Raw genomic sequence first — 24,462 nt, 5'->3', positions numbered from 1 at the left:
TCCTGTAGGGCCCTGTTGTGCCTATGAGTGCCTGAGGGTCCCTATAGATTCCTGAGAGTTCCTATGGCTTCCACTGCTCCCTGTTGCTGCTTTGGTCCCTGTTGCTCCTATAGAGCCCTGTTGGTCCCTATAGAGCCCTGTTAACCCCTATAGAGCCCTGTTGGTCCCTATAGAGCCCTGTTAACCCCTATAGAGCCCTGTTGGTCCCTATAGAGCCCTGTTAACCCCTATAGATCCCTGCGGGTCCCTATAGAGCCCTGTTAACCCCTATAGAGCCCTGGGTCCCTATAGAGCCCTGTTAACCCCTATAGAGCCCCGCGGGTCCCTCCAGGTCCCTGCTGCTCCTCTCAAGTCCCAGTGGGTCCCTATAGGTCCCTATAGGTCCCGTGCCCCCCTCCCCGGCCCCACACGCCCCGTGGCCCCCCCAGGCTCCCGCCGCCCCCTCCCTCGTTCCCCTTCCCCCCCCCCCCTCCCGGTCCCTCCCGTCCCGTCCCCGCCTGGTCCCCGCCGGCGCCCCCGTGTCGCGGGGGGGGGAAGGAAGCGGCGTCCGGTGGCGGCGCTGGGCCGGGGGGGGGCGGCTCGGCCGGGGTCGGCGGCGGCTCCCCCCGCGCGGCGCGGCCCGCGCTGGCTGGAGGCGGCCCCGGGGAGGCGGGGCCGGGACATGGTCACCGGGACAAAGGAAAAGGAACCAGCGCCGGACGGGGCGGGCCCGGCGGGACCGGACGCGCGGGGCAGGGCCGGGGGGGGACCCGGGGCAGGGCCGGGGGGGATGCGGGGCGGGCCGGGGCCTACGTGAGGCCTGAGCCCGGGACCGGGGACAGGCCCCGTGCGCACCGGCGCCGCTGGGGGGCGCCCTTCCCCGTTAAGGCCCCCCTACGTACACAGTGCGCATGCGTGGAGTCCCGCTTCGGGAGGGGCAGCTGTAGGGCAGCGCGCATGCGCGGAGGGGGCGGGGGTGTGTCCATGTGGTGTCCGCCTACCGCGCTACGCCAGTGCGCATGCGCAGGGCGGGAAGGCGGCGGGGCTGTCACCATTGATGCGCTGTGAGCGGCGCGTGTAGCGCTATTGCGCATGCGCAGGGGCGGGAAAAGAGGGGTGTGCCCACTCATGAGCTACGCGCGCAGTGGGCGCCTCTCGCCACTGCGCATGCGGGCGGCGTGCGCCTGCGCGACGTCCCGGAAGTGCCGCTGCTCCGTTTCCGGCTTGATCCCGGAAGCGGCGGCGGCCGCCGGTGCAGCGGGGCCGCCGATGGCCCCGGGCCCGCGACGGGGTCTCAGGCGCTGCAGGTGCTGCGCCAGGGGGTGTGGGCCTCGCTCACCGGCGGCTGCTTCCTCGACCCGCACCAGAGCGCCTGCGCCAACTGCTTCCGTCTGTGCGGGGCTCGTCCTGCTCGGCCGCCCGCTCCTGCTCTACACCGTGAGCGGCGGCGGGGAAGGGGTCACGGGGGTCACGGGGGGGTCATGGGGGTCACAGGGGGGTTATGGGGGTCATGGGGGGGTCACAGGGGGGGTCATGGGGGTCACGGGGGGTTATGATATATATAGATGGGAGATTGGGGGGGTCTCAGCCCCACGGATGGGAGATTGGGGGGGTCTCAGCCCCACGGATGGGAGATTGGGGGGGTCTCAGCCCCATAGATGGGAGATTGGGGGGGTCTCAGCCCCACGGATGGGAGATTGGGGGGGTCTCAGCCCCATAGATGGGAGATTGGGGGGGTCTCAGCCCCATGGATGGGAGATTGGGGGGGCTCAGCCCCATGGATGGGAGATTGGGGGGGTCTCAACCCCATAGATGGGAGACTGGGGGGGGCTCAGCCCCATAGATGGGAGATTGGGGGGGCTCAGCCCCATAGATGGGAGATTGGGGGGGTCTCAGCCCCATAGATGGGAGATTGGGGGGGTCTCAGCCCCATAGATGGGAGATTGGGGGGGCCTCAGCCCCATAGATGGGAGATTAGGGGGGCTCAGCCCCATAGATGGGAGATTGGGGGGGCTCAGCCCCATAGATGGGAGATTGGGAGGGTCTCAGCCCCATGGATGGGAGATTGGGGGGGCTCAGCCCCATAGATGGGAGATTGGGGGGGCTCAGCCCCATAGATGGGAGATTGGGGGGGTCTCAGCCCCATGGATGGGAGATTGGGGGGGTCTCAGCCCCATAGATGGGAGATTGGGGGGTCTCAGCCCCATAGATGGGAGATTGGGGGGGTCTCAGCTCCATGGATGGGAGATTGGGGGGGCTCAGCCCCATGGATGGGAGATTCAGGGGCTGCCAGCCCCATAGATGGGAAGTTCTGGGCGTCCCAGCCGTGTAAATGAGAGACTTGGGGGAGCTCAGCCCCATAGATGGGAGATTGGGGGGGGCTCAGCCCCATAGATGTGGGGGTTGGGGTACCGCAGCCCCATAGATGACACCTTGGGGGGCTCAGCCCCATAGATGTGGGGGTTGGGGGGGGCTCAGCCCCATAGATGTGGGGTTTGGGGTACCGCAGCCCCATAGATGACACCTTGGGGGGCTCAGCCCCATAGATGTGGGGGTTGGGGGGGGCTCAGCCCCATAGATGTGGGGGTTGGGGTACCGCAGCCCCATAGATGACACCTTGGGGGGCTCAGCCCCACAGCTGTGGGGGGGCTGTGCCCCCCCCACCGCCCATTCCCCCCCCAGGGACCATCACTCGCCCTCAGTGGAGGCGGCCGAACCCCCCCCCCCGAGCCCTGGGGCTGCCTCTGCCCCGGGGACCCCTCGAGGCACACGCGGTGAGGGGGGGGGATACGGGGGGGGGGGCACCCTTCACGTCCCCCCTCACCCCCACCCCAATGGGACCCCCCCATGGGACCCCTGCTATGGAACAGCCCCATAGGGCACCCAATGGGACCCCCCCCATGGACCCCTGCTATGGAGCAACCCCCATAGGGCACCCAATGGGACCCCTGCTATGGAACAACCCCATAGGGCACCCAATGGGACCCCCCATGGGACCCCTGCTATGGAACAGCCCCATAGGGCACCCAATGGGACCCCCCCATGGACCCCTGCTATGGAGCAACCCCCATAGGGCACCCAATGGGACCCCCCTATGGGCCCCCTGCTATGGAACAACCCCATAGGGCACCCAATGGGCCCCCTGCTATGGAACAACCCCATAGGGCACCCAATGGGACCCCTGCTATGGAACAGCCCCATAGGGCACCCAATGGGACCCCTGCTATGGAACAACCCCATAGGGCACCCAATGGGACCCCTGCTATGGAACAACCCCATAGGGCACCCAATGGGACCCCACCATGGGAAACGTGCTATGGAACAGCCCCACAGACATCAATGGGGCAGAGCCCCCCCCCCCATCGTGTGTGTGCGACCCAACGGGGCAGAGCCCCCCACAGACATCAATGGGGCAGAGCCCCCCCATCGTGTGTGTGTGACCCAATGGGGCAGAGCCCCCCACAGACATCAATGGGGCAGAGCCCCCCCCATCGTGTGTGTGTGACCCAATGGGGCAGAGCCCCCCCCAGACATCAATGGGGCAGAGCCCCCCCATCGTGTGTGTGTGACCCAATGGGGCAGAGCCCCCCCCAGACATCAATGGGGCAGAGCCCCCCCATCGTGTGTGTGTGACCCAATGGGGCAGAGCCCTCCACAGACATCAATGGGGCAGAGCCCCCCCATCGTGTATGTGTGACCCAATGGGGCAGAGCCCCCCCCAGACATCAATGGGGCAGAGCCCCCCCCATCGTGTGTGTGTGACCCAATGGGGCAGAGCCCCCCCCAGACATCAATGGGGCAGAGCCCCCCCCATCGTGTGTGTGTGACCCAATGGGGCAGAGCCCCCCCATCGTGTTTGAAGGGGGGGGGGGGGTCTTTGCACGCTGCCCCCCCCCAATGTGTCCCCTTTGTCCCACGGGCCCTGAGCAGAGCGGGGGGCCCGGCCCGGGACGGGGGGGCCCCCCCCGCAGGCTCCCCCCCTCCAGCAGGGCCCCCCCCCAACGCCGGGGCCCCCCCTCCCTTTGCCTGCGATGGCGCCTTCCGGAAATGGAGCCTGGGGGGGCGCAAGGGGGGGGGCAGCGATGGGGACCCCCCCCCAGCACCGGCACCCGCAGAGAGGTGAGGAATGGGGGGGCCCCCCAGGGCTCAGTGGGGGGGATCCCCCTCGGACCCCCATAGTGGGGGGGGGGGCGCTGGGGCTCAGTGTCCCCATTCCCCCCCCCCTCCAGGCCCCCCCGGACGCTGGTTCCCGCCCCCCCATGGCCCCCCCCCAGGCCCAACAGAGCCCCACGGCGCAGCCCCTCCTGGAGCACCAATACTGACCCCTATGGCCCCCCCCCGGACCCCCCCACCCTGGGCTGGTCCCACCCCCCCCCTCCCACCGGCAGCAATAAGGACCCGGAGCCCCCCCGCTCCTGAGACCCCCCCCCCCCGGGCTTTGTTTTTTCAATGGGGGGGGGGGAGACAAAAATAAAGCAAAATTGGGGTGAAAAACGGCGTTTTCAGCTTTTCCCCCGTGGGGGGGGGGGTCAGAGGCCGAGGGGACCCCTTTTGGGGGGGGGGGGGGCTGGGACTTCCCGGCCCCCTCGGTCCCCTTTGTTGGGGGGGGGTCCCCTCCGGAGCCGCCCCCCCCCGGACGCCGGCTCCGTGCGGGAGGAAGCGGCAGCGGGAAGGGAGGGGCGGGGGGGGGGGGGGCGTCGGTGCCGGGTCCCGTCCCAGCGGCGACCGGAGCGAGCGGGGGCCGGGCACGGAGGAGCCCCCCCCCCCCCAACCCCCCCCCCGAAACGAGCGGCTGCGACCCCCCCCCGGAGCCCTCCCTTTGCCCCCCCCCCCCCGCGGCCGGTGACAGCGACACGAGGGGACCGAGGTAGGGGCGGGGGGGGGGTGGGGGGGGGGGGGGTCATTGCACGGGGGGGGGGGGGGGCTTTGTACTGAGGTTTTGCGGGGGGGGGACGCGGTTTGCGGGGGGGGGGCTCTTGCACAGGGCCCGCACGAGGGGGCCCCCCCCTTGCCCCCGTAAACCCCCCCTGTGTCCCCCACTCATGGACCACCCCCCCCCCCGTGCCCCCGAGCCCCCCTTGGCCCCCCCCGGCCCTCTTGGACCCCCCCCCCCCCGCTCCCAAGCGGGGCCGTAGCAAGGGGCCGTGACCCCCCCCCACCCCCAGGGCTCCCCTCGGTGTCCTGGGGAGGGGTCCCTCGGGGGGGATTTTGGGGGGGGCACCACGGCTCCAGGGTCCCTGCATTGGGGGGGGTCACCCCCCTTGTGCCCCCCCCCCCCGTTACCTCCATGGCTGTTAAGCGCCGTTAATGACGTTTAAACGGATGGGGGGGGAGGGGCCGCGGGGGGGGCCGGATGCTGGCGGGGGGGGGGCGGGGGGGGCCGGACGCCCGCGGCTGCAGCCGGAGGAGGGAAGTGGGGGGGGGGAGGGGGGGATGGGTCCGGACGCGCGGGTTCACACCAGGGACAAGGTCAGCGGGGGGGGGGGGAAGGGGGGGAGGGGCTGCAGATGGGGGGGGGAGACCCCCCCGGGGGTTGGGGGGGGCACTTGGGGGGGGGGCACTTGGGGGGGGGGCACTTTGGGGGCCGTTTCCTGCCGACACCTCCTGCAGGGCAGGAACCTGCGGGCAGATGAGGCCCCCCCGGACACCCCCCCCCGGGACACCCCCCCCCCCAAAGCCCTCCCGACCCCCCCCTAAGGAGCCCGGGGGGGGGGCACTGTGGGGCTCAGGCATCCGGATGGGTCACAACTGCCCCCCCCCCAGTGCCGTTTTGGGGGGTCCCCGCAGCGGGGGGGGGCAAGGGGGGGCACGGGGAGAATGGGGATGGAGGGGGGGAGGGGAATCCCCGTCAGTGCCCCCCCATTGACCCCCTCACTGTCCCCCCCCCAGGTCCCGCCGTCGCCCCCCCCCGCAGCGAACGACGCGTCCGGAGCCCCCCTCTGCTCCTTGTCCCCTCCCCATTGACCCGGACCTGGGAACGGGGCTTGGGGAGGGGGGGGGGGACGGGGGACGCCGTGGGAAGAGGGGCGGAGCCTCCGCACGCGGGAATTCCCCGGCAGCCAATCGGAGCGCGGGGGCCGTTCCCAAGCTCCCATTGAAAAAGCGGTTGGGGGGGGCGCTGTTAACGGGGTACCCCGGGGGGGTCCCTGGTGGTCGGGGGGGGCCATGCAGTCCGACGACCTCTTCCTCCGCAAGATGCGGGGCCCCTCGGCCCGTCCCCCCCCCTCCATCACAGCCGGGGGGGGCCGGGGGCTCCCATCCCCGCCTCCATCCCCGGGGGGGGGCCCCGCCGCGTTGCAGCGCAGCAGCAGCAGCGACGCGGCCCTGGGGGCCGGGGGGGGCCCGGAGTTGGGGGGCCCACCCCGCACCCGCGCCCACAGCCACGAGGAGGCGGGGAGGGGGGGGGGCGGCCCCACACCCCCCCGGTTCCGGGACCCGCTGCTGCTGCTGGGGCTGGGGGGGGGCCCCGAGGAGGCCGGGGGGGACCCCGACTTCTTCCCGCGCCCCCCCTGGAGCCCCCTCCTGGCCCATTACGATGTGCAGAGCATCCTCTTCGACCCGGCCGAGGCCCCCCCCGGCCCCCCCGGCCCCACGTCGGGGGCCTCGGCCGCTCACTTGGAGCCCGAGGACCCCCCCGAGCCCCTGGGGGCCCCCCCCGAGGCCGAGGCGCTGGTTCTGAGCTGCCCCCGCTTCTGCTGCGAGACCGGGGGGGAGCAGGAGCCGGGGCTGGGGCCGCCCCCCCCCCGCGGCCCCCCCGGGCCCGGGCACCTCCCGAACGCGGCCGTGGCGGTGCTGGAGGAGCCCCCGGCGGGGGCCCGGCCCCCCCACCCCATCGAGCACAGCGACGCCGGCGCCTGCTACTACCGCAAGTACTTCTATGGCAAGGGTGAGCCGGGGGGGGCACGGGGGGGCACGGGGGTGCTGGGCGCTGCGCGGGGCTGGGGGGGGAGGAAGGGGCTGGGGGGCTATGGGTGTCACACGTGGCTATGGGTGTCACACGTGGCTATGGGTGTCACACGTGGCTATGGGTGTCACACGAGGCTATGGGTGTCACACGTGGCTATGGGTGTCACACGAGGCTATGGGTGTCACACGTGGCTATGGGTGTCACACGAGGCTATGGGTGTCACACGTGGCTGTGGGTGTCACACGTGGCTATGGGTGTCACACGTGGCTATGGGTGTCACACGAGGCTATGGGTGTCACACGAGGCTATGGGTGTCACAGGAGGCTATGGGTGTCACACGTGGCTATGGGTGTCACAGGAGGCTATGGGTGTCACACGTGGCTATGGGTGTCACACGTGGCTATGGGTGTCACACGAGGCTATGGGTGTCACACGTGGCTATGGGTGTCACACGAGGCTATGGGTGTCACACGAGGCTATGGGTGTCACACGTGGCTATGGGAGTCACACGTGGCTATGGGTGTCACACGAGGCTATGGGTGTCACACGAGGCTATGGGTGTCACACGTGGCTATGGGTGTCACAGGAGGCTATGGGTGTCACACGAGGCTATGGGTGTCACACGTGGCTATGGGTGTCACACGTGGCTATGGGTGTCACAGGAGGCTATGGGTGTCACAGGAGGCTATGGGTGTCACACGTGGCTATGGGTGTCACACGTGGCTATGGGTGTCACAGGAGGCTATGGGTGTCACATGAGGCTATGGGTGTCACACGTGGCTATGGGTGTCACACGTGGCTATGGGTGTCACAGGAGGCTATGGGTGTCACACGTGGCTATGGGTGTCACACGTGGCTATGGGTGTCACAGGAGGCTATGGGTGTCACACGAGGCTATGGGTGTCACACGTGGCTATGGGTGTCACACGAGGCTATGGGTGTCAGAGGAGGCTATGGGTGTCACAGGAGGCTATGGGTGTCACAGGAGGCTATGGGTGTCACACGTGGCTATGGGTGTCACACGAGGCTATGGGTGTCACAGGAGGCTATGGGTGTCACAGGAGGCTATGGGTGTCACACGTGGCTATGGGTGTCACACGAGGCTATGGGTGTCACACGTGGCTATGGGTGTCACACGAGGCTATGGGTGTCACACGTGGCTATGGGTGTCACACGTGGCTATGGGTGTCACAGGAGGCTATGGGTGTCACAGGAGGCTATGGGTGTCACAGGTGGCTATGGGTGTCACAGGAGGCTATGGGTGTCACAGGAGGCTATGGGTGTCACACGTGGCTATGGGTGTCACACGTGGCTATGGGTGTCACACGTGGCTATGGGTGTCACAGGAGGCTATGGGTGTCACACGTGGCTATGGGTGTCACACGTGGCTATGGGTGTCACACGTGGCTATGGGTGTCACAGGAGGCTATGGGTGTCACACGTGGCTATGGGTGTCACAGGAGGCTATGGGTGTCACACGTGGCTATGGGTGTCACACGTGGCTATGGGTGTCACAGGAGGCTATGGGTGTCACAGGAGGCTATGGGTGTCACAGGAGGCTATGGGTGTCACACGTGGCTATGGGTGTCACACGAGGCTATGGGTGTCACACGTGGCTATGGGTGTCACACGAGGCTATGGGTGTCACACGTGGCTATGGGTGTCACAGGAGGCTATGGGTGTCACACGAGGCTATGGGTGTCACACGTGGCTGTGGGTGTCACACGTGGCTATGGGTGTCACACGAGGCTATGGGTGTCACAGGAGGCTATGGGTGTCACAGGAGGCTATGGGTGTCACAGGAGGCTATGGGTGTCACACGAGGCTATGGGTGTCGCACGTGGCTATGGGTGTCACACGTGGCTATGGGTGTCGCACGTGGCTATGGGTGTCACACGTGGCTATGGGTGTCACAGGAGGCTATGGGTGTCACACGTGGCTATGGGTGTCACACGTGGCTATGGGTGTCACACGTGGCTATGGGTGTCACACGAGGCTATGGGTGTCACACGTGGCTATGGGTGTCGCACGTGGCTATGGGTGTCACAGGAGGCTATGGGTGTCACAGGAGGCTATGGGTGTCACACGTGGCTATGGGTGTCACAGGAGGCTATGGGTGTCACATGTGGCTATGGGTGTCACACGTGGCTATGGGTGTCACACGTGGCTGTGGGTGTCACACGTGGCTATGGGTGTCACACGAGGCTATGGGTGTCACACGAGGCTATGGGTGTCACAGGAGGCTATGGGTGTCACACGAGGCTATGGGTGTCACACGTGGCTATGGGTGTCGCACGTGGCTATGGGTGTCACAGGAGGCTATGGGTGTCACAGGAGGCTATGGGTGTCACACGTGGCTATGGGTGTCACACGTGGCTATGGGTGTCACATGTGGCTATGGGTGTCACACGTGGCTATGGGTGTCACACGTGGCTGTGGGTGTCACACGTGGCTATGGGTGTCACACGTGGCTATGGGTGTCACACGAGGCTATGGGTGTCACACGTGGCTATGGGTGTCACAGGAGGCTCTGGGTGTCACAGGAGGCTATGGGTGTCACACGTGGCTATGGGTGTCACAGGAGGCTATGGGTGTCACACGTGGCTGTGGGTGTCACACGTGGCTATGGGTGTCACACGTGGCTGTGGGTGTCACACGTGGCTATGGGTGTCGCACGTGGCTATGGGTGTCACAGGAGGCTATGGGTGTCACAGGAGGCTATGGGTGTCACACGTGGCTATGGGTGTCACACGTGGCTATGGGTGTCACATGTGGCTATGGGTGTCACACGTGGCTATGGGTGTCACACGTGGCTGTGGGTGTCACACGTGGCTATGGGTGTCACACGAGGCTATGGGTGTCACACGAGGCTATGGGTGTCACACGTGGCTATGGGTGTCACAGGAGGCTCTGGGTGTCACAGGAGGCTATGGGTGTCACACGTGGCTATGGGTGTCACAGGAGGCTATGGGTGTCACACGTGGCTGTGGGTGTCACACGTGGCTATGGGTGTCACACGTGGCTATGGGTGTCACACGTGGCTATGGGTGTCACACGAGGCTATGGGTGTCACACGAGGCTATGGGTGTCACACGTGGCTATGGGTGTCACAGGAGGCTATGGGTGTCACACGTGGCTATGGGTGTCACACGTGGCTATGGGTGTCACACGTGGCTATGGGTGTCACACGTGGCTATGGGTGTCACACGAGGCTATGGGTGTCACACGTGGCTATGGGTGTCACACGTGGCTATGGGTGTCACACGTGGCTATGGGTGTCACACGAGGCTATGGGTGTCACACGAGGCTATGGGTGTCACACGTGGCTATGGGTGTCACACGTGGCTATGGGTGTCACAGGAGGCTATGGGTGTCACACGTGGCTATGGGTGTCACACGAGGCTATGGGTGTCACACGTGGCTATGGGTGTCACACGTCGCTATGGGTGTCACAGGAGGCTATGGGTGTCACAGGAGGCTATGGGTGTCACACGAGGCTATGGGTGTCACACGTGGCTATGGGTGTCACAGGAGGCTATGGGTGTCACACGTGGCTATGGGTGTCACACGAGGCTATGGGTGTCACACGAGGCTGTGGGTGTCACACGTGGCTGTGGGTGTCACACGTGGCTATGGGTGTCACACGAGGCTATGGGTGTCACACGAGGCTATGGGTGTCACACGAGGCTATGGGTGTCACACGAGGCTATGGGTGTCACAGGAGGCTATGGGTGTCACACGTGGCTGTGGGTGTCACACGTGGCTATGGGTGTCACACGAGGCTATGGGTGTCACAGGAGGCTGTGGGTGTCACACGTGGCTGTGGGTGTCACACGTGGCTATGGGTGTCACAGGAGGCTATGGGTGTCACACGAGGCTATGGGTGTCACACGAGGCTATGGGTGTCACAGGAGGCTATGGGTGTCACACGTGGCTATGGGTGTCACACGTGGCTATGGGTGTCACACGTGGCTGTGGGTGTCACACGTGGCTATGGGTGTCACACGTGGCTATGGGTGTCACACGTGGCTATGGGTGTCACACGTGGCTGTGGGTGTCACACGAGGCTATGGGTGTCACACGTGGCTATGGGTGTCACACGAGGCTATGGGTGTCACACGTGGCTATGGGTGTCACACGTGGCTATGGGTGTCACACGAGGCTATGGGTGTCACACGTGGCTATGGGTGTCACAGGAGGCTATGGGTGTCACACGAGGCTATGGGTGTCACACGAGGCTATGGGTGTCACGCGTGGCTATGGGTGTCACACGAGGCTATGGGTGTCACACGTGGCTATGGGTGTCACACGTGGCTGTGGGTGTCACACGTGGCTGTGGGTGTCACACGTGGCTGTGGGTGTCACACGTGGCTATGGGTGTCACACGTGGCTATGGGTGTCACACGAGGCTATGGGTGTCACACGTGGCTATGGGTGTCACACGTGGCTATGGGTGTCACACGTGGCTATGGGTGTCACACGAGGCTATGGGTGTCACAGGAGGCTATGGGTGTCACACGTGGCTATGGGTGTCACACGTGGCTATGGGTGTCACACGAGGCTATGGGTGTCACACGTGGCTATGGGTGTCACACGTGGCTATGGGTGTCACACGAGGCTATGGGTGTCACACGTGGCTATGGGTGTCACAGGAGGCTATGGGTGTCACACGTGGCTATGGGTGTCACAGGAGGCTATGGGTGTCACACGTGGCTGTGGGTGTCACACGTGGCTATGGGTGTCACACGTGGCTATGGGTGTCACACGTGGCTATGGGTGTCACAGGAGGCTATGGGTGTCACAGGAGGCTATGGGTGTCACACGTGGCTATGGGTGTCACACGTGGCTGTGGGTGTCACACGTGGCTGTGGGTGTCACACGTGGCTATGGGTGTCACAGGAGGCTATGGGTGTCACACGTGGCTATGGGTGTCACACGTGGCTATGGGTGTCACACGTGGCTATGGGTGTCGCACGAGGCTATGGGTGTCACACGTGGCTATGGGTGTCACACGAGGCTATGGGTGTCACACGTGGCTATGGGTGTCACACGTGGCTATGGGTGTCACACGTGGCTATGGGTGTCACATGAGGCTATGGGTGTCACACGAGGCTGTGGGTGTCACACGTGGCTATGGGTGTCACACGTGGCTATGGGTGTCACAGGAGGCTATGGGTGTCACACGTGGCTATGGGTGTCACACGTGGCTGTGGGTGTCACACGTGGCTGTGGGTGTCACACGTGGCTATGGGTGTCACAGGAGGCTATGGGTGTCACACGTGGCTATGGGTGTCACACGTGGCTATGGGTGTCGCACGAGGCTATGGGTGTCACACGTGGCTATGGGTGTCACACGAGGCTATGGGTGTCACACGTGGCTATGGGTGTCACACGTGGCTGTGGGTGTCACACGTGGCTATGGGTGTCACACGTGGCTATGGGTGTCACACGTGGCTATGGGTGTCACACGTGGCTATGGGTGTCACACGTGGCTATGGGTGTCACACGAGGCTATGGGTGTCACACGTGGCTATGGGTGTCACACGTGGCTATGGGTGTCACACGTGGCTATGGGTGTCACACGTGGCTATGGGTGTCACACGTGGCTATGGGTGTCACACGTGGCTATGGGTGTCACAGGAGGCTATGGGTGTCACACGTGGCTGTGGGTGTCACACGTGGCTGTGGGTGTCACACGTGGCTATGGGTGTCACACGTGTCTATGGGTGTCACAGGAGGCTATGGGTGTCACACGTGGCTGTGGGTGTCACACGAGGCTATGGGTGTCACACGTGGCTATGGGTGTCACACGTGGCTATGGGTGTCACACGTGGCTGTGGGTGTCACACGAGGCTATGGGTGTCACACGTGGCTATGGGTGTCACACGAGGCTATGGGTGTCACACGTGGCTATGGGTGTCACACGAGGCTAAGGGGCATTGCACGAGGCTGCAGCACGCTGCAGGTCCCTGCATATGGATGGGTCTGTGTGGGGCTATGAGCGCTATGAGAGCTATGGGGGGCTATGGGGGTTATGGGGGGCTATGGGGGCTATGGGGGTTATGGGGGCTATGGGTGCTGTGGGTCCTGGCCCCCCCTTGACCCCTCGCCCCCCCCCAGAGCACCAGAACTTCCTGGGGGAGGACCCGGTGCTGGGCCCCGTGGCCGTGTCCCTGCGGCGGGAGGAGAAGGAGGGGCCGCGGCCCCTGGTGCTGCACCGCATCATCCTGCGCAGCAGCGCGGTGCGAAGGGGGGGGATGGGGGGGATGGGGGGATGGGGGTGACGGAGGTGATGGGGGGCTGGGGGTGATGGGGGCTGGGGGTGATGGAGGTGATGGGGGCTGGGGGTGATGAAGGTGATGGGGGCTGGGGGTGATGGAGGTGATGGGGGCTGGGGGTGATGAAGGTGATGGGGGCTGGAGGTGATGGAGGTGATGGGGGCTGGGGGTGATGGAGGTGATGGGGGCTGGAGGTGATGGAGGTGATGGGGGCTGGGGGTGATGAAGGTGATGGGGGCTGGGGGTGATGAAGGTGATGGGGGCTGGGGGTGATGGAGGTGATGGGGGCTGGGGGTGATGAAGGTGATGGGGGCTGGAGGTGATGGAGGTGATGGGGGCTGGGGGTGATGAAGGTGATGGGGGCTGGGGGTGATGGTGACCCCCCCTGCCCCCCCCAGCTGCGGGCGCTGCGGGGCTCGGTGCTGGAGGAGTCGCTGCCGCCCAGCGCCCGCCCCCCCGGCGCCCGGGGGGTGCCCCCGCGGAAGCTGCTGGAGCTGGCGCTGCCCGGGCTGGGGGTGCAGGGGCTGCGCCTCGCCCCCCCCGTGCCCACCGTGCCCGAGACCCTCCTGAAGCTCGATGAGCAGGGGGTGAGCGGGGGGGGAACGGGGGGGGTCACAAGGATGGGGTCACAAGGATGGGGTCACACGAGGATGGGGTCACACGAGGATGGGGTCACACGAGGATGGGGTCACACGAGGGTGGGGTCACACGAGGATGGGGTCACAAGGATGGGGTCACAAGGATGGGGTCACACGAGGATGGGGTCACACGAGGGTGGGGTCACACGAGGATGGGGTCACACGAGGATGGGGTCACACGAGGATGGGGTCACAAGGATGGGGTCACACAAGGATGGGGTCACACGAGGATGGGGTCACACGAGGATGGGGTCACACGAGGGTGGGGTCACACGAGGGTGGGGTCACAAGGATGGGGTCACACGAGGATGGGGTCACACGAGGATGGGGTCACAAGGATGGGGTCACACAAGGATGGGGTCACACGAGGATGGGGTCACACGAGGATGGGGTCACACGAGGATGGGGTCACAAGGATGGGGTCACACAAGGATGGGGTCACACGAGGATGGGGTCACACGAGGATGGGGTCACACGAGGATGGGGTCACAAGGATGGGGTCACACAAGGATGGGGTCACACGAGGATGGGGTCACACGAGGATGGGGTCACACGAGGATGGGATCACACGAGGATGGGGTCACAAGGATGGGGTCACACGAGGATGGGATCACACGAGGGTGGGGTCACACGAGGATGGGGTCACACGAGGATGGGGTCACACGAGGATGGGGTCACACGAGGATGGGGTCACAAGGATGGGGTCACACAAGGATGGGGTCACACGAGGATGGGGTCACACGAGGATGGGGTCACACGAGGGTGGGGTCACACGAGGGTGGGGTCACAAGGATGGGGTCACACGAGGATGGGGTCACACGAGGATGGGGTCACAAGGATGGGGTCACACGAGGATGGGGTCACACGAGGATGGGGTCACAAGGATGGGGTCACACGAGGATGGGGTCACACGGATGGGGTCACACGAGGATGGGGTCACACGAGGATGGGGTCACACGGATGGGGTCACACGAGGATGGGGTCACACGAGGATGGGGTCACACGAGGATGGGATCACACGAGGATGGGGTCACGAGGATGGGGTCACACGAGGATGGGGTCACACGAGGATGGGGTCACACGAGGATGGGGTCACGAGGATGGGGTCACACGAGGATGGGGTCACACGAGGATGGGGTCACAAGGATGGGGTCACACGAGGATGGGGTCACACGAGGATGGGATCACACGAGGATGGGGTCACAAGGATGGGGTCACACGAGGATGGGGTCACACGAGGATGGGGTCACACGAGGGTGGGGTCACACGAGGATGGGGTCACGAGGATGGGGTCACACAAGGATGGGGTCACAAGGATGGGGTCACAAGGATGGGGTCACACAAGGATGGGGTCACACGAGGATGGGGTCACACGAGGATGGGGTCACAAGGATGGGGTCACACGAGGATGGGGTCACACGAGGATGGGGTCACACAAGGATGGGGTCACAAGGATGGGGTCACAAGGATGGGGTCACAAGGATGGGGTCACACGAGGATGGGGTCACACGAGGATGGGGTCACACGAGGATGGGGTCACACGAGGATGGGGTCACACGAGGATGGGGTCACACAAGGATGGGGTCACACGAGGATGGGGTCACACGAGGATGGGGTCACACAAGGATGGGGTCACACGAGGATGGGGTCACAAGGATGGGGTCACACGAGGATGGGGTCACACGAGGATGGGGTCACACGAGGATGGGGTCACACGAGGATGGGATCACACGAGGATGGGGTCACACGAGGATGGGGTCACGAGGATGGGGTCACACGAGGATGGGGTCACACAAGGATGGGGTCACACAAGGATGGGGTCACACGAGGATGGGGTCACACGAGGATGGGGTCACGAGGATGGGGTCACACAAGGATGGGGTCACACAAGGATGGGGTCACAAGGATGGGGTCACACGAGGATGGGGTCACACGAGGATGGGGTCACGAGGATGGGGTCACACAAGGATGGGGTCACACAAGGATGGGGTCACAAGGATGGGGTCACACAAGGATGGGGTCACAAGGATGGGGTCACACAAGGATGGGGTCACACGAGGATGGGGTCACACGAGGATGGGGTCACGAGGATGGGGTCACACAAGGATGGGGTCACACAAGGATGGGGTCACAAGGATGGGGTCACACAAGGATGGGGTCACACGAGGATGGGGTCACACGAGGATGGGGTCACACAAGGATGGGGTCACACGAGGGTGGGGTCACACGAGGATGGGGTCACACGTGGTCGGGGCTCTCTCGGGGTGCTCGGGCCCCCGTTCGATCCGTGGGCGCAGCTCTGCTTCCAGCGCAAGGTGGGGGTGCTCTACTGCCGGGGGGGGCAGGGCTCCGAGGAGGAGATGTACAACAACGAGCGCGCCGGGCCCCCCTTCGCCCAGTTCCTGGCCCTGCTCGGCACCCGCGTGCGCCTGCGCGGCTTCCCCCATTACCGAGCCCAGCTCGACACCCGCAGTGAGCGGGGCCGGGGGGACATGGGGGGGTGGGCACATGGGGGATATGGGGGGATATGGGGACAAGGGGGGATATGGGGGGATAGGGGGACAAGGGGGGATATGGGGGGATAGGGGGACATGGGGGGATATGGGGATAAGGGGGGATATGGGGGGATAGGGGGACATGGGGGGATATGGGGACAAGGGGGGATATGGGGGGATAGGGGGACATGGGGGGATATGGGGACAAGGGGGGATATGGGGGGATAGGGGGACATGGGGGGATATGGGGACATGGGGGATATGGGGACAAGGGGGGGTATGGGGGGATAGGGGGGGATATGGGGACATGGGGGATATGGGGACATGGGGGGGTATGGGGGGATAGGGGGACATGGGGGGATATGGGGACATGGGGGGGTATGGGGGGATAGGGGGACATGGGGGGATATGGGGACATGGGGGGATATGGGGACATGGGGGGTATGGGGGGATAGGGGGACATGGGGGGATATGGGGACATGGGGGGTATGGGGGGATAGGGGGACATGGGGGGATATGGGGACATGGGGGGGTATGGGGGGATATGGGGACATGGGGGGGTATGGGGGGATAGGGGGACATGGGGGGATATGGGGACATGGGGGGGTATGGGGGGATATGGGGACATGGGGGGATATGGGGGGATATGGGGACATGGGGGGATATGGGGGACATGGGGATATGATGGGATGTAGGGAAGTGGGAAGGATGGGGGACACAGGGACATGGGTATAACGGGGGACAGGAGGACACTGGGGGACACAGTGGGACCAGGGATGGGGACCTGGGAGATGGGGATACGGGGACACTGGGATGGGGATACGGGGGCACTGGGATGGGGATACGGGGGCACTGGGATGGGGATACGGGGGCACTGGGATCCGGGGCCCTGGCGGGTGCTGGGGCGCGCAGTGCGGGGGTGCAGCCTGTGCCCCCCCCCCCAGCTGACTCCACGGGCACCCACTCGCTGTACACCACGTACCACGGCTACGAGGTGATGTTCCACGTCAGCACCATGCTGCCCTTCACCCCCAGCAACCCCCAGCAGGTCCGGGGGGTCCCGGGGGGTTGAGGGCGGGCGCTTAGGACCATTAAGGAGCTCTCGGGATACCCATGGGGTCCCCCCCGGTCGGTTTTGGGGTGCTGACCCCCCCTGTGCCCCCTCCCAGCTGCTGCGGAAGCGGCACATCGGGAATGACATCGTGACCATCGTGTTCCAGGAGCCGGGGGCTCGGCCCTTCTCCCCCCGCGCCCTCCGCTCCCACTTCCAGCACATCTTCCTGGTGGTGCGGGCCCACGAGCCCTGCACCCCCCGCACCTCCTACAGGTGCGGGCACCCCGGAACGCGGGTTGGGGGGGGGAAGGGGGGTCCCCAAGGGCTCCTTGGGGGGCGTTGTTGGGATCTGCGGGGTCCGACGTGGGTCTGAGGGGCTTGAAGGGGAGCTTGGGGGGCTCTAAGGTCTTCTGGCGGGGTGTCCCCCTGCCCCTTCGGGCTCTCCCGGTCCCTTCGGGCTCTCCCCGTCCCTTCGGGCTCTCCCGGCCCCTTCGGGCTCTCCCGGCCCCTTCGGGCTCTCCCCGTCCCTTCGGGCTCTCCCCGTCCCTTCGGCCTCTTCCCACCTCTTCGGGCTCTCCCCGTCCCTTTGGGCTCTCCCCGTCCCTTCGGGCTCTCCCCGTCCCTTCGGGCTCTCCCCGTCCCTTCGGGCTCTCCCGGTCCCTTCGGGCTCTCCCCGTCCCTTCGGGCTCTCCCCGTCCCTTCGGGCTCTTCCCGTCCCTTCGGGCTCTCCCGGTCCCTTCGGGCTCTCCCGGTCCCTTCGGGCTCTCCCGGTCCCTTCGGGCTCTCCCCGTCCCTTCGGGCTCTTCCCGTCCCTTCGGGCTCTCCCGGTCCCTTCGGGCTCTCCCGGTCCCTTCGGGCTCTCCCTGTCCCGGGGCTCTCCCCGTCCCTTTGGGCTCTCCCGGTCCCTTCGGGCTCTCCCCGTCCCTTCGGGCTCTCCCCATCTCTTCGGGCTCTCCCTGTCCCGGGGCTCTCCCCACCCGGTCCCCGCTGCCCGGTCCCCGGTGCCGCCGCTGACCGCGTCCCCGCAGCGTGGCCGTGGTGCGCCCCGAGGAGACCCCGCTCTTCGGGCCGGCGCTGGCCGCGGGGCAGCGCTTCCCGGGGGGCGCGGGGCTGCGCGAGTTCCTGCTGGCCAAGGCCATCAACGGCGAGAACGCAGCGGGCCGGGGGGGGCGGCTCGGGGCCATGGCGGCCCGCACCCGCCACCAGTACCTGCAGGAGCTGGCGCGGACCCACGGCACCGGCCCCCCCCCCCGCGGCCCCGGCCCGGGCCCTGCTCCCGGCGCTGGGCGGGCGGCGGCGGGCACCGCGCTGCGGGGCGGCCGCGGCGCTGCCGGGGGCCCTGGTGTGGGGGGCGCGGGCCCGGGCCGCCCCCGACGGCCCCGACGTGCCCTGCCTGCTCGGGGTGGCCGCCGAGCGGCTCGTGCTGGCGGCGCCCGGCGGGCCCGGGGCGCTCTTCAGCTGCGCCTGCAGGGATGTGCTGGGCTGGGCCTTCGCCGAGGGGCGCCTCGAGCTCTTCTATGGGGCAGGGCATTGGCTCGGCCTGCGCCTGCCCCACGGAGCCGCCTCGCAGGTGGTGGCCAGGCTGCAGGTGAGGGGGGGAATGGGGGGCAATGGGTGTGATGGGGAACAATGGGGGTGATTGGGAACGATGGGGAGCAATGGGGCAATGGGGGTGATGGTGGCCAGGCTGCAGGTGAGGGGGGGAATTGGGGGAAATGGGGGTGATGGGGAGCAAGGGGGCAATGGAGGTGATGGGGGTGATGGGGAACAATGGGGCAATTGGGGTGATGGGGGACAATGGGGGTGATTGGGAACGATGGGGAGCAATGGGGCAATGGAGGTAATGGGGGTGATGGGGAACAATGGGGAGCAATGGGGGCAATGGAGGTGATGGGGGCAATGGGGGTGATTGGGAACGATGGGGCCATTAGGGCGATGGGGGACAATGGGTAGCAATGGGGGTGATGGGAGCAATGGGTGACAATAGAGAGCCAAGGGGCAGTGGGGGGCAATGGGGGTGATGGGGGAGCAATGGGGGACAATAGGGAGCCAAGGAGGCAATGCAGCAAGGCTGTGGGGCAATGGGAAGCAATAGGGGCAATTGGGTGACAATGGGGGGGCAATGGAGCAGGGATGGGGGGTGCTGGTGCCCTGTGGGGTCAGTGCTGGGGTTACCCCATGGTCAAGCTGGGTCACCCCATGGGTCAATTCTGTGCCATGCATGGTGTCACCCATGGCCATGCCATGTCACCCATGGTCAATGCCACTCGTGGCCATGCTGTGCCCCCCATGCTCAGTTCCCCCCATGCCTGTGCCCCCCATGCCCAGTTCCCCCCATGCCCAGTTCCCCCCATGCTCAGTTCCCCCCATGCCCAGTTCCCCCATGCCCAGCGCCCCCCATGCCCGTGCCCCCCATGCTCGGTGCCTCCCATGCCCGTGCCCCCCATGCCCGTGCCCCCCATGCCCGTGCCCCCCATGCCCAGCGCCCCCCATGCCCAGTTCCCCCCATGCCCGTGCCCCCCATGCCCGTGCCCCCCATGCCCAGCGCCCCCCATGCCCGTGCCCCCATGCCCAGTTCCCCCCATGCCCGTGCCCCCCATGCCCGTGCCCCCATGCCCAGCGCCCCCCATGCCCGTGCCCCCCATGCTCAGTTCCCCCCATGCTCAGTGCCCCCCATGCCCAGCGCCCCCCATGCTCAGTTCCCCCCATGCTCAGTGCCCCCATGCCCGTGTCCCCCATGCCCGGTGCCCCCCATGCTCAGTTCCCCCCATGCCCGTGCCCCCCATGCCCAGCGCCCCCCATGCTCAGTTCCCCCATGCTCAGTGCCCCCCATGCCCGTGTCCCCCATGCTCAGCGCCCCCCATGCTCAGTTCCCCCCATGCTCAGTTCCCCCCATGCTCAGTTCCCCCCATGCCCGTGCCCCCCATGCTCAGCGCCCCCATGCTCAGTTCCCCCCATGCTCAGTTCCCCCCATGCCCGTGCCCCCCATGCCCAGCGCCCCCCATGCCCGTGCCCCCCATGCCCGTGCCCCCCATGCCCGTGCCGTGCCCCGCAGGCGGTGACGCGCGGGTGCGAGGCTCAGGAGCTGGCCCTGCCGCGGGGCGCCGGGGGGCACCCGGGGTTCTCGGTGGACGCGGCCGGGGTCGTGACCTCCGTCACCCGCTTCTCGTTCGCGGAGACGGCCGGGCTGCGGCCCGGGGCCCGCCTGCTGCGCGTGGCCCTGCAGCCCCTGCCCGCGCTGCGGCCCCGCCGCCTGCGCGCCCTCCTGCGCCGCCCCAAGGCCCCCCTCACCCTCCTGCCCCCAGACCGCGACGGGAGGCCCCGGCGGTGAGGGGAGGGGGGGGGGCATGGGGGGAATGGGGGAGGGGAATGGGGGAGGGGGGGACATTGGGGAATGGGGGAGGGGAATGGGGGAGGGGGGGACATGGGGGGAATGGGGGAGGGGAATGAGGGATGGGGGGACATTGGGAATGGGGGAGGGGAATGGGGGAGGGGGGGACATGGGGGGAATGGGGGAGGGGAATGAGGGATGGGGGGACATTGGGGAATGGGGGAGGGGGGGGCATGGGGGGAATGGGGGAGGGGAATGGGGGAGGGGGGGACATTGGGGAATGGGGGAGGGGGGGGCATGGGGGAATGGGGGAGGGGAATGGGGGAGGGGGGACATTGGGGAATGGGGAGGGGGGGGCATGGGGGGAATGGGGGAGGGGAATGGGGGAGGGGGGGACATTGGGGAATGGGGGAGGGGGGGCATGGGGGGAATGGGGGAGGGGAATGGGGGAGGGGGGGACATTGGGGAATGGGGGAGGGGGGACATTGGGGAATGGGGGAGGGGGGGACATTGGGGAATGGGGGAGGGGGGGACATTGAGGGGAATGGGGGAAGGGGGGGCATTGGGGGAATGGGGGAGGGGAATGGGGGAGGGGGGGACATTGGGGGGAATGGGGGAGGGGGGACATTGGGGAATGGGGGAGGGAATGGGGGAGGGGGGGGCATGGGGGAATGGGGGAGGGGGGGACATGGGGGGAATGGGGGAGGGGGGACATTGGGGGAATGGGGGAAGGGGGGACATTGGGGAATGGGGGAGGGGGGGAATGGGGGGAATGGGGGAGGGGAATGGGGGAGGGGGGACATTGGGGGGAATGGGGGAGGGGGGGACATTGGGGAATGGGGGAGGGGAATGGGGGAGGGGGGGCATGGGGGAATGGGGGAGGGGGGGACATTGGGGGGAATGGGGGAGGGGGGACATGGGGGGAATGGGGGAGGGGGGGACATGGGGGAATGGGGGAGGGGGGGCATGGGGGGAATGGGGGGGGACATTGGGGGGAATGGGGGAGGGGGGGACATTGGGGGGAATGGGGGGCATGGAGGCATTGGGGACCTTGGGGCAATGGGGGGTTGGAGGAGATGGGGACATTTGGGGTCTTGGGGACATGGGGGGGCACTGGGGGGCTTGGGGACGGGAATGGGGCACGAAGGAGAAGGGGGGGGGCATTGCAGGGGTGTGGGTGCTGATGGGGGGGCATTGGAGGGAATGGGGCTCCTGGGGGTGAACGGGGGCACGTGGGGGACACGGGGCCGGGTGGAGCCAAGCTCAGGCGCCCCCCCCCCCGCGCCCCCCCCGCAGGAGCTTCTCGGAGCTTTACGCGCTGTCGCTGGAGCAGGGCCGGGCCGCGGGGGGGGGCCCCGGGGGGGCGCTCGGGGACAGCAGCGACTCGGGGGGGAGCAGCGACTCCGGGGACAGCGGCGGCAGCAGCGGGGGGGGGCGGGCGGGGACCCCCCCGGGGGGGCTGCATCCGGACCCCCTGCGGCTGCTGGCGCTGAGCGAGGGCCCCGAGCGCCCCCCCCGCGCGTGAGTGGGACCGGAACCTCCCCCCCCCCCCATCCCCTGGGACCCTGACTCCATGGGGGCCCCCCCCCCCCCCGTCACCCCCCTTTGACCTCTGACCCCTGTGACCCCGCAGGCAGCCCCTGGCTGACCCCACCCCCGACCTCCTGCTGCCGCACCACGGCCCCTCCCCCCCCGCGGACACGGTGAGAGCCTGCGACCCCCCCGGGACCCCTGCGTGACCCCGGTGACCTCTCGGTGACCCCTCGGTGACACACACCCCCCCGTGACCTCTTGTGACCCCTGCATGACCCCGGTGACCTCTCTGTGACCCCACCTGTGACCCCTCGGTGACACACAACCCCCCCGTGACCTCCTGTGACCCCTCTGTGACCCCTTGGTGACCCCTCGGTGACACCCCCCCGTGACCCCTGTGACCTCTCTGTAACCTCCCTGTGACCCCACCTGTGACCCCTTGGTGACACCACCCCCCCCACGACCTCCTGTGACCGCTGCGTGACCCTGTGACACCTCGGTGACCCCTCGGTGACCTCTCGATGACCCCTCGGTGACCCCTCGGTGACACACCACCCCCCCTGTGACTCCTGCATGACCCCTGTGACCTCTCTGTGACCCCTGTGTGACCCCTCGGTGACACCCCCCCGTGACCCCTGTGACCTCTCTGTGACCTCTCGGTGACACCCCCCCGTGACCCCCGTGACCCCTGTGACCCCTCGGTGACCTCTCGATGACCCCTCGGTGACCCCTCGGTGACACACCACCCCCCTGTGACTCCTGCATGACCCCTGTGACCTCTCTGTGACCCCTGTGTGACCCCTCGGTGACACCCCCCGTGACCCCTGTGACCTCTCGGTGACCCCTCGGTGACCCCCCCGTGCCCCCCATGTCCCCAGCTGACCCCGCGCCCCCAGGCAGCCCCCCCGGACGCCGATGGCCCCGTGCCCCCCCCCGAGGCCGGCCCCCCCCCCGGCCCCTCGCTGCGGCGCTCCCTGGGCAGGCGTGAGTGGTCCCCGGGCCCCAGACCCCTTCCCTTGGCCCCATGGGACGCCCCCATCCCCCGGGGGTCCCTTGGGGGTGCCCCCCCCCATGGTTGTGTCCCCCCCCCCAGTGCTCTCGGGGGCCGGGGAGCCGCAGGACGAGGAGTGGGAGGCCATTGCCCGCCTGGCCACCGCCTGCAGCGGCCTCCTGGAGGCACTGGAGCGGGGCGGTGAGCGGGGGGGGGCGGGGGCTGGGGGGGGCGGGGGGCGGGGGGGGCCGAGGGACTGGGGGGGGGCCCGAGGGACTGGGGGTTATGGGGGGCTGGGGGTTATGGGGGGCTGGGGGTTATGGGGGCTGGGGTTATGGGGGCTGGGAGTTATGGGGGCTGGGGGTTATGGGGGGCTGGGGGTTATGGGGGCTGGGAGTTATGGGGGGCTGGGGGTTATGGGGGGCTGGGGGTTATGGGGGCTGGGAGTTATGGGGGCTGGGGGTTATGGGGGGCTGGGGGTTATGGGGGGCTGGGGGTTATGGGGGCTGGGAGTTATGGGGGCTGGGGGTTATGGGGGGCTGGGGGTTATGGGGGCTGGGGGTTATGGGGGGCTGGGGGTTATGGGGGGCTGGGGGTTATGGGGGCTGGGAGTTATGGGGGGCTGGGGGTATGGGGGGCTGGGGGTTATGGGGGGCTCCAGGTTATGGGAGGCTGGGGTTTAATGGGGGCTGGGGGTTTTGGAGGCTGGGGGTTAAGGGGTTCTGAAGTCTTGGTCTCAGAGGGGGTTGTGGGGATGAGGGGGCTCCTAAAGGGTGCTGGGGGTGTCTCAGGGCCCCCATTGGGGGTCTCACATCTTCATCCCCCCCCAGGGCAGCAGCTCCCAGAGCCCCCCAGCAGTGGGGCCCAGCAGACCCTGAGCCAGGGGAGCCCTGAGGATGAGTACGGATGGGGGGGGTTGGGGGGTTCTTGTGGGCGCTGGGGGGGGCCAGGCAAGGTCCCAGCCCCATGGCCCCCCCAGGTCCCGCAGCCTCTCGGAGAAGGTGGCGCAGTTGGAGGCGATGCTGAAGCGGCTGCAGGAGGATCTGCAGGAGGTGGGGGCCTGGGGGGCTCTGGGGGGCTCTGGGGGGTCCATGGGGCTGAGGCGTGGGGCTCTGTGGGTCTGTGTGTCTCTATGGTTCCCTATGGGCCTCTATGGGGCTCTATGGGTCTCTATGGTCTCTATGGTCTCTATGGTTCCCTATGGGCCTCTATGGGTCTCTATGGGTCTCTATGGTCTCTATGGGTCTCTATGGTCT

The 24,462-nt window shown here is 67.2% G+C and overlaps 1 protein-coding gene across 1 annotated transcript; it reads left to right on the top strand.

The window, feature by feature from the left end:
• Positions 1-6,144: 6,144 nt before the first annotated feature.
• SIPA1 (signal-induced proliferation-associated 1) lies at positions 6,145-24,258 on the top strand (the record flags this gene model as incomplete). Its single annotated transcript, XM_080639979.1, is given in 15 exon segments — positions 6,145-6,865; positions 13,007-13,128; positions 13,563-13,751; positions 16,100-16,274; positions 17,242-17,345; positions 17,467-17,624; positions 18,380-18,583; positions 18,585-18,939; positions 20,407-20,678; positions 21,979-22,203; positions 22,316-22,385; positions 23,094-23,199; positions 23,309-23,407; positions 24,037-24,106; positions 24,186-24,258. Coding segments are annotated over 15 exon segments (2,943 nt in total), but the record flags the coding sequence as incomplete, so codon positions are not given.
• Between the last annotated feature and the right edge of the window lie 204 nt (positions 24,259-24,462).

This window comes from Psittacula echo, assembly GCF_963264785.1.
Source record: "Psittacula echo genome assembly, contig: SCAFFOLD_149, whole genome shotgun sequence".
NCBI classification, from domain to species: Eukaryota; Metazoa; Chordata; class Aves; order Psittaciformes; family Psittacidae; genus Psittacula; species Psittacula echo.
The sequence above is the reverse complement of the archived record's forward strand: the minus strand, read 5'-3'. Positions and strand labels throughout refer to the sequence as shown.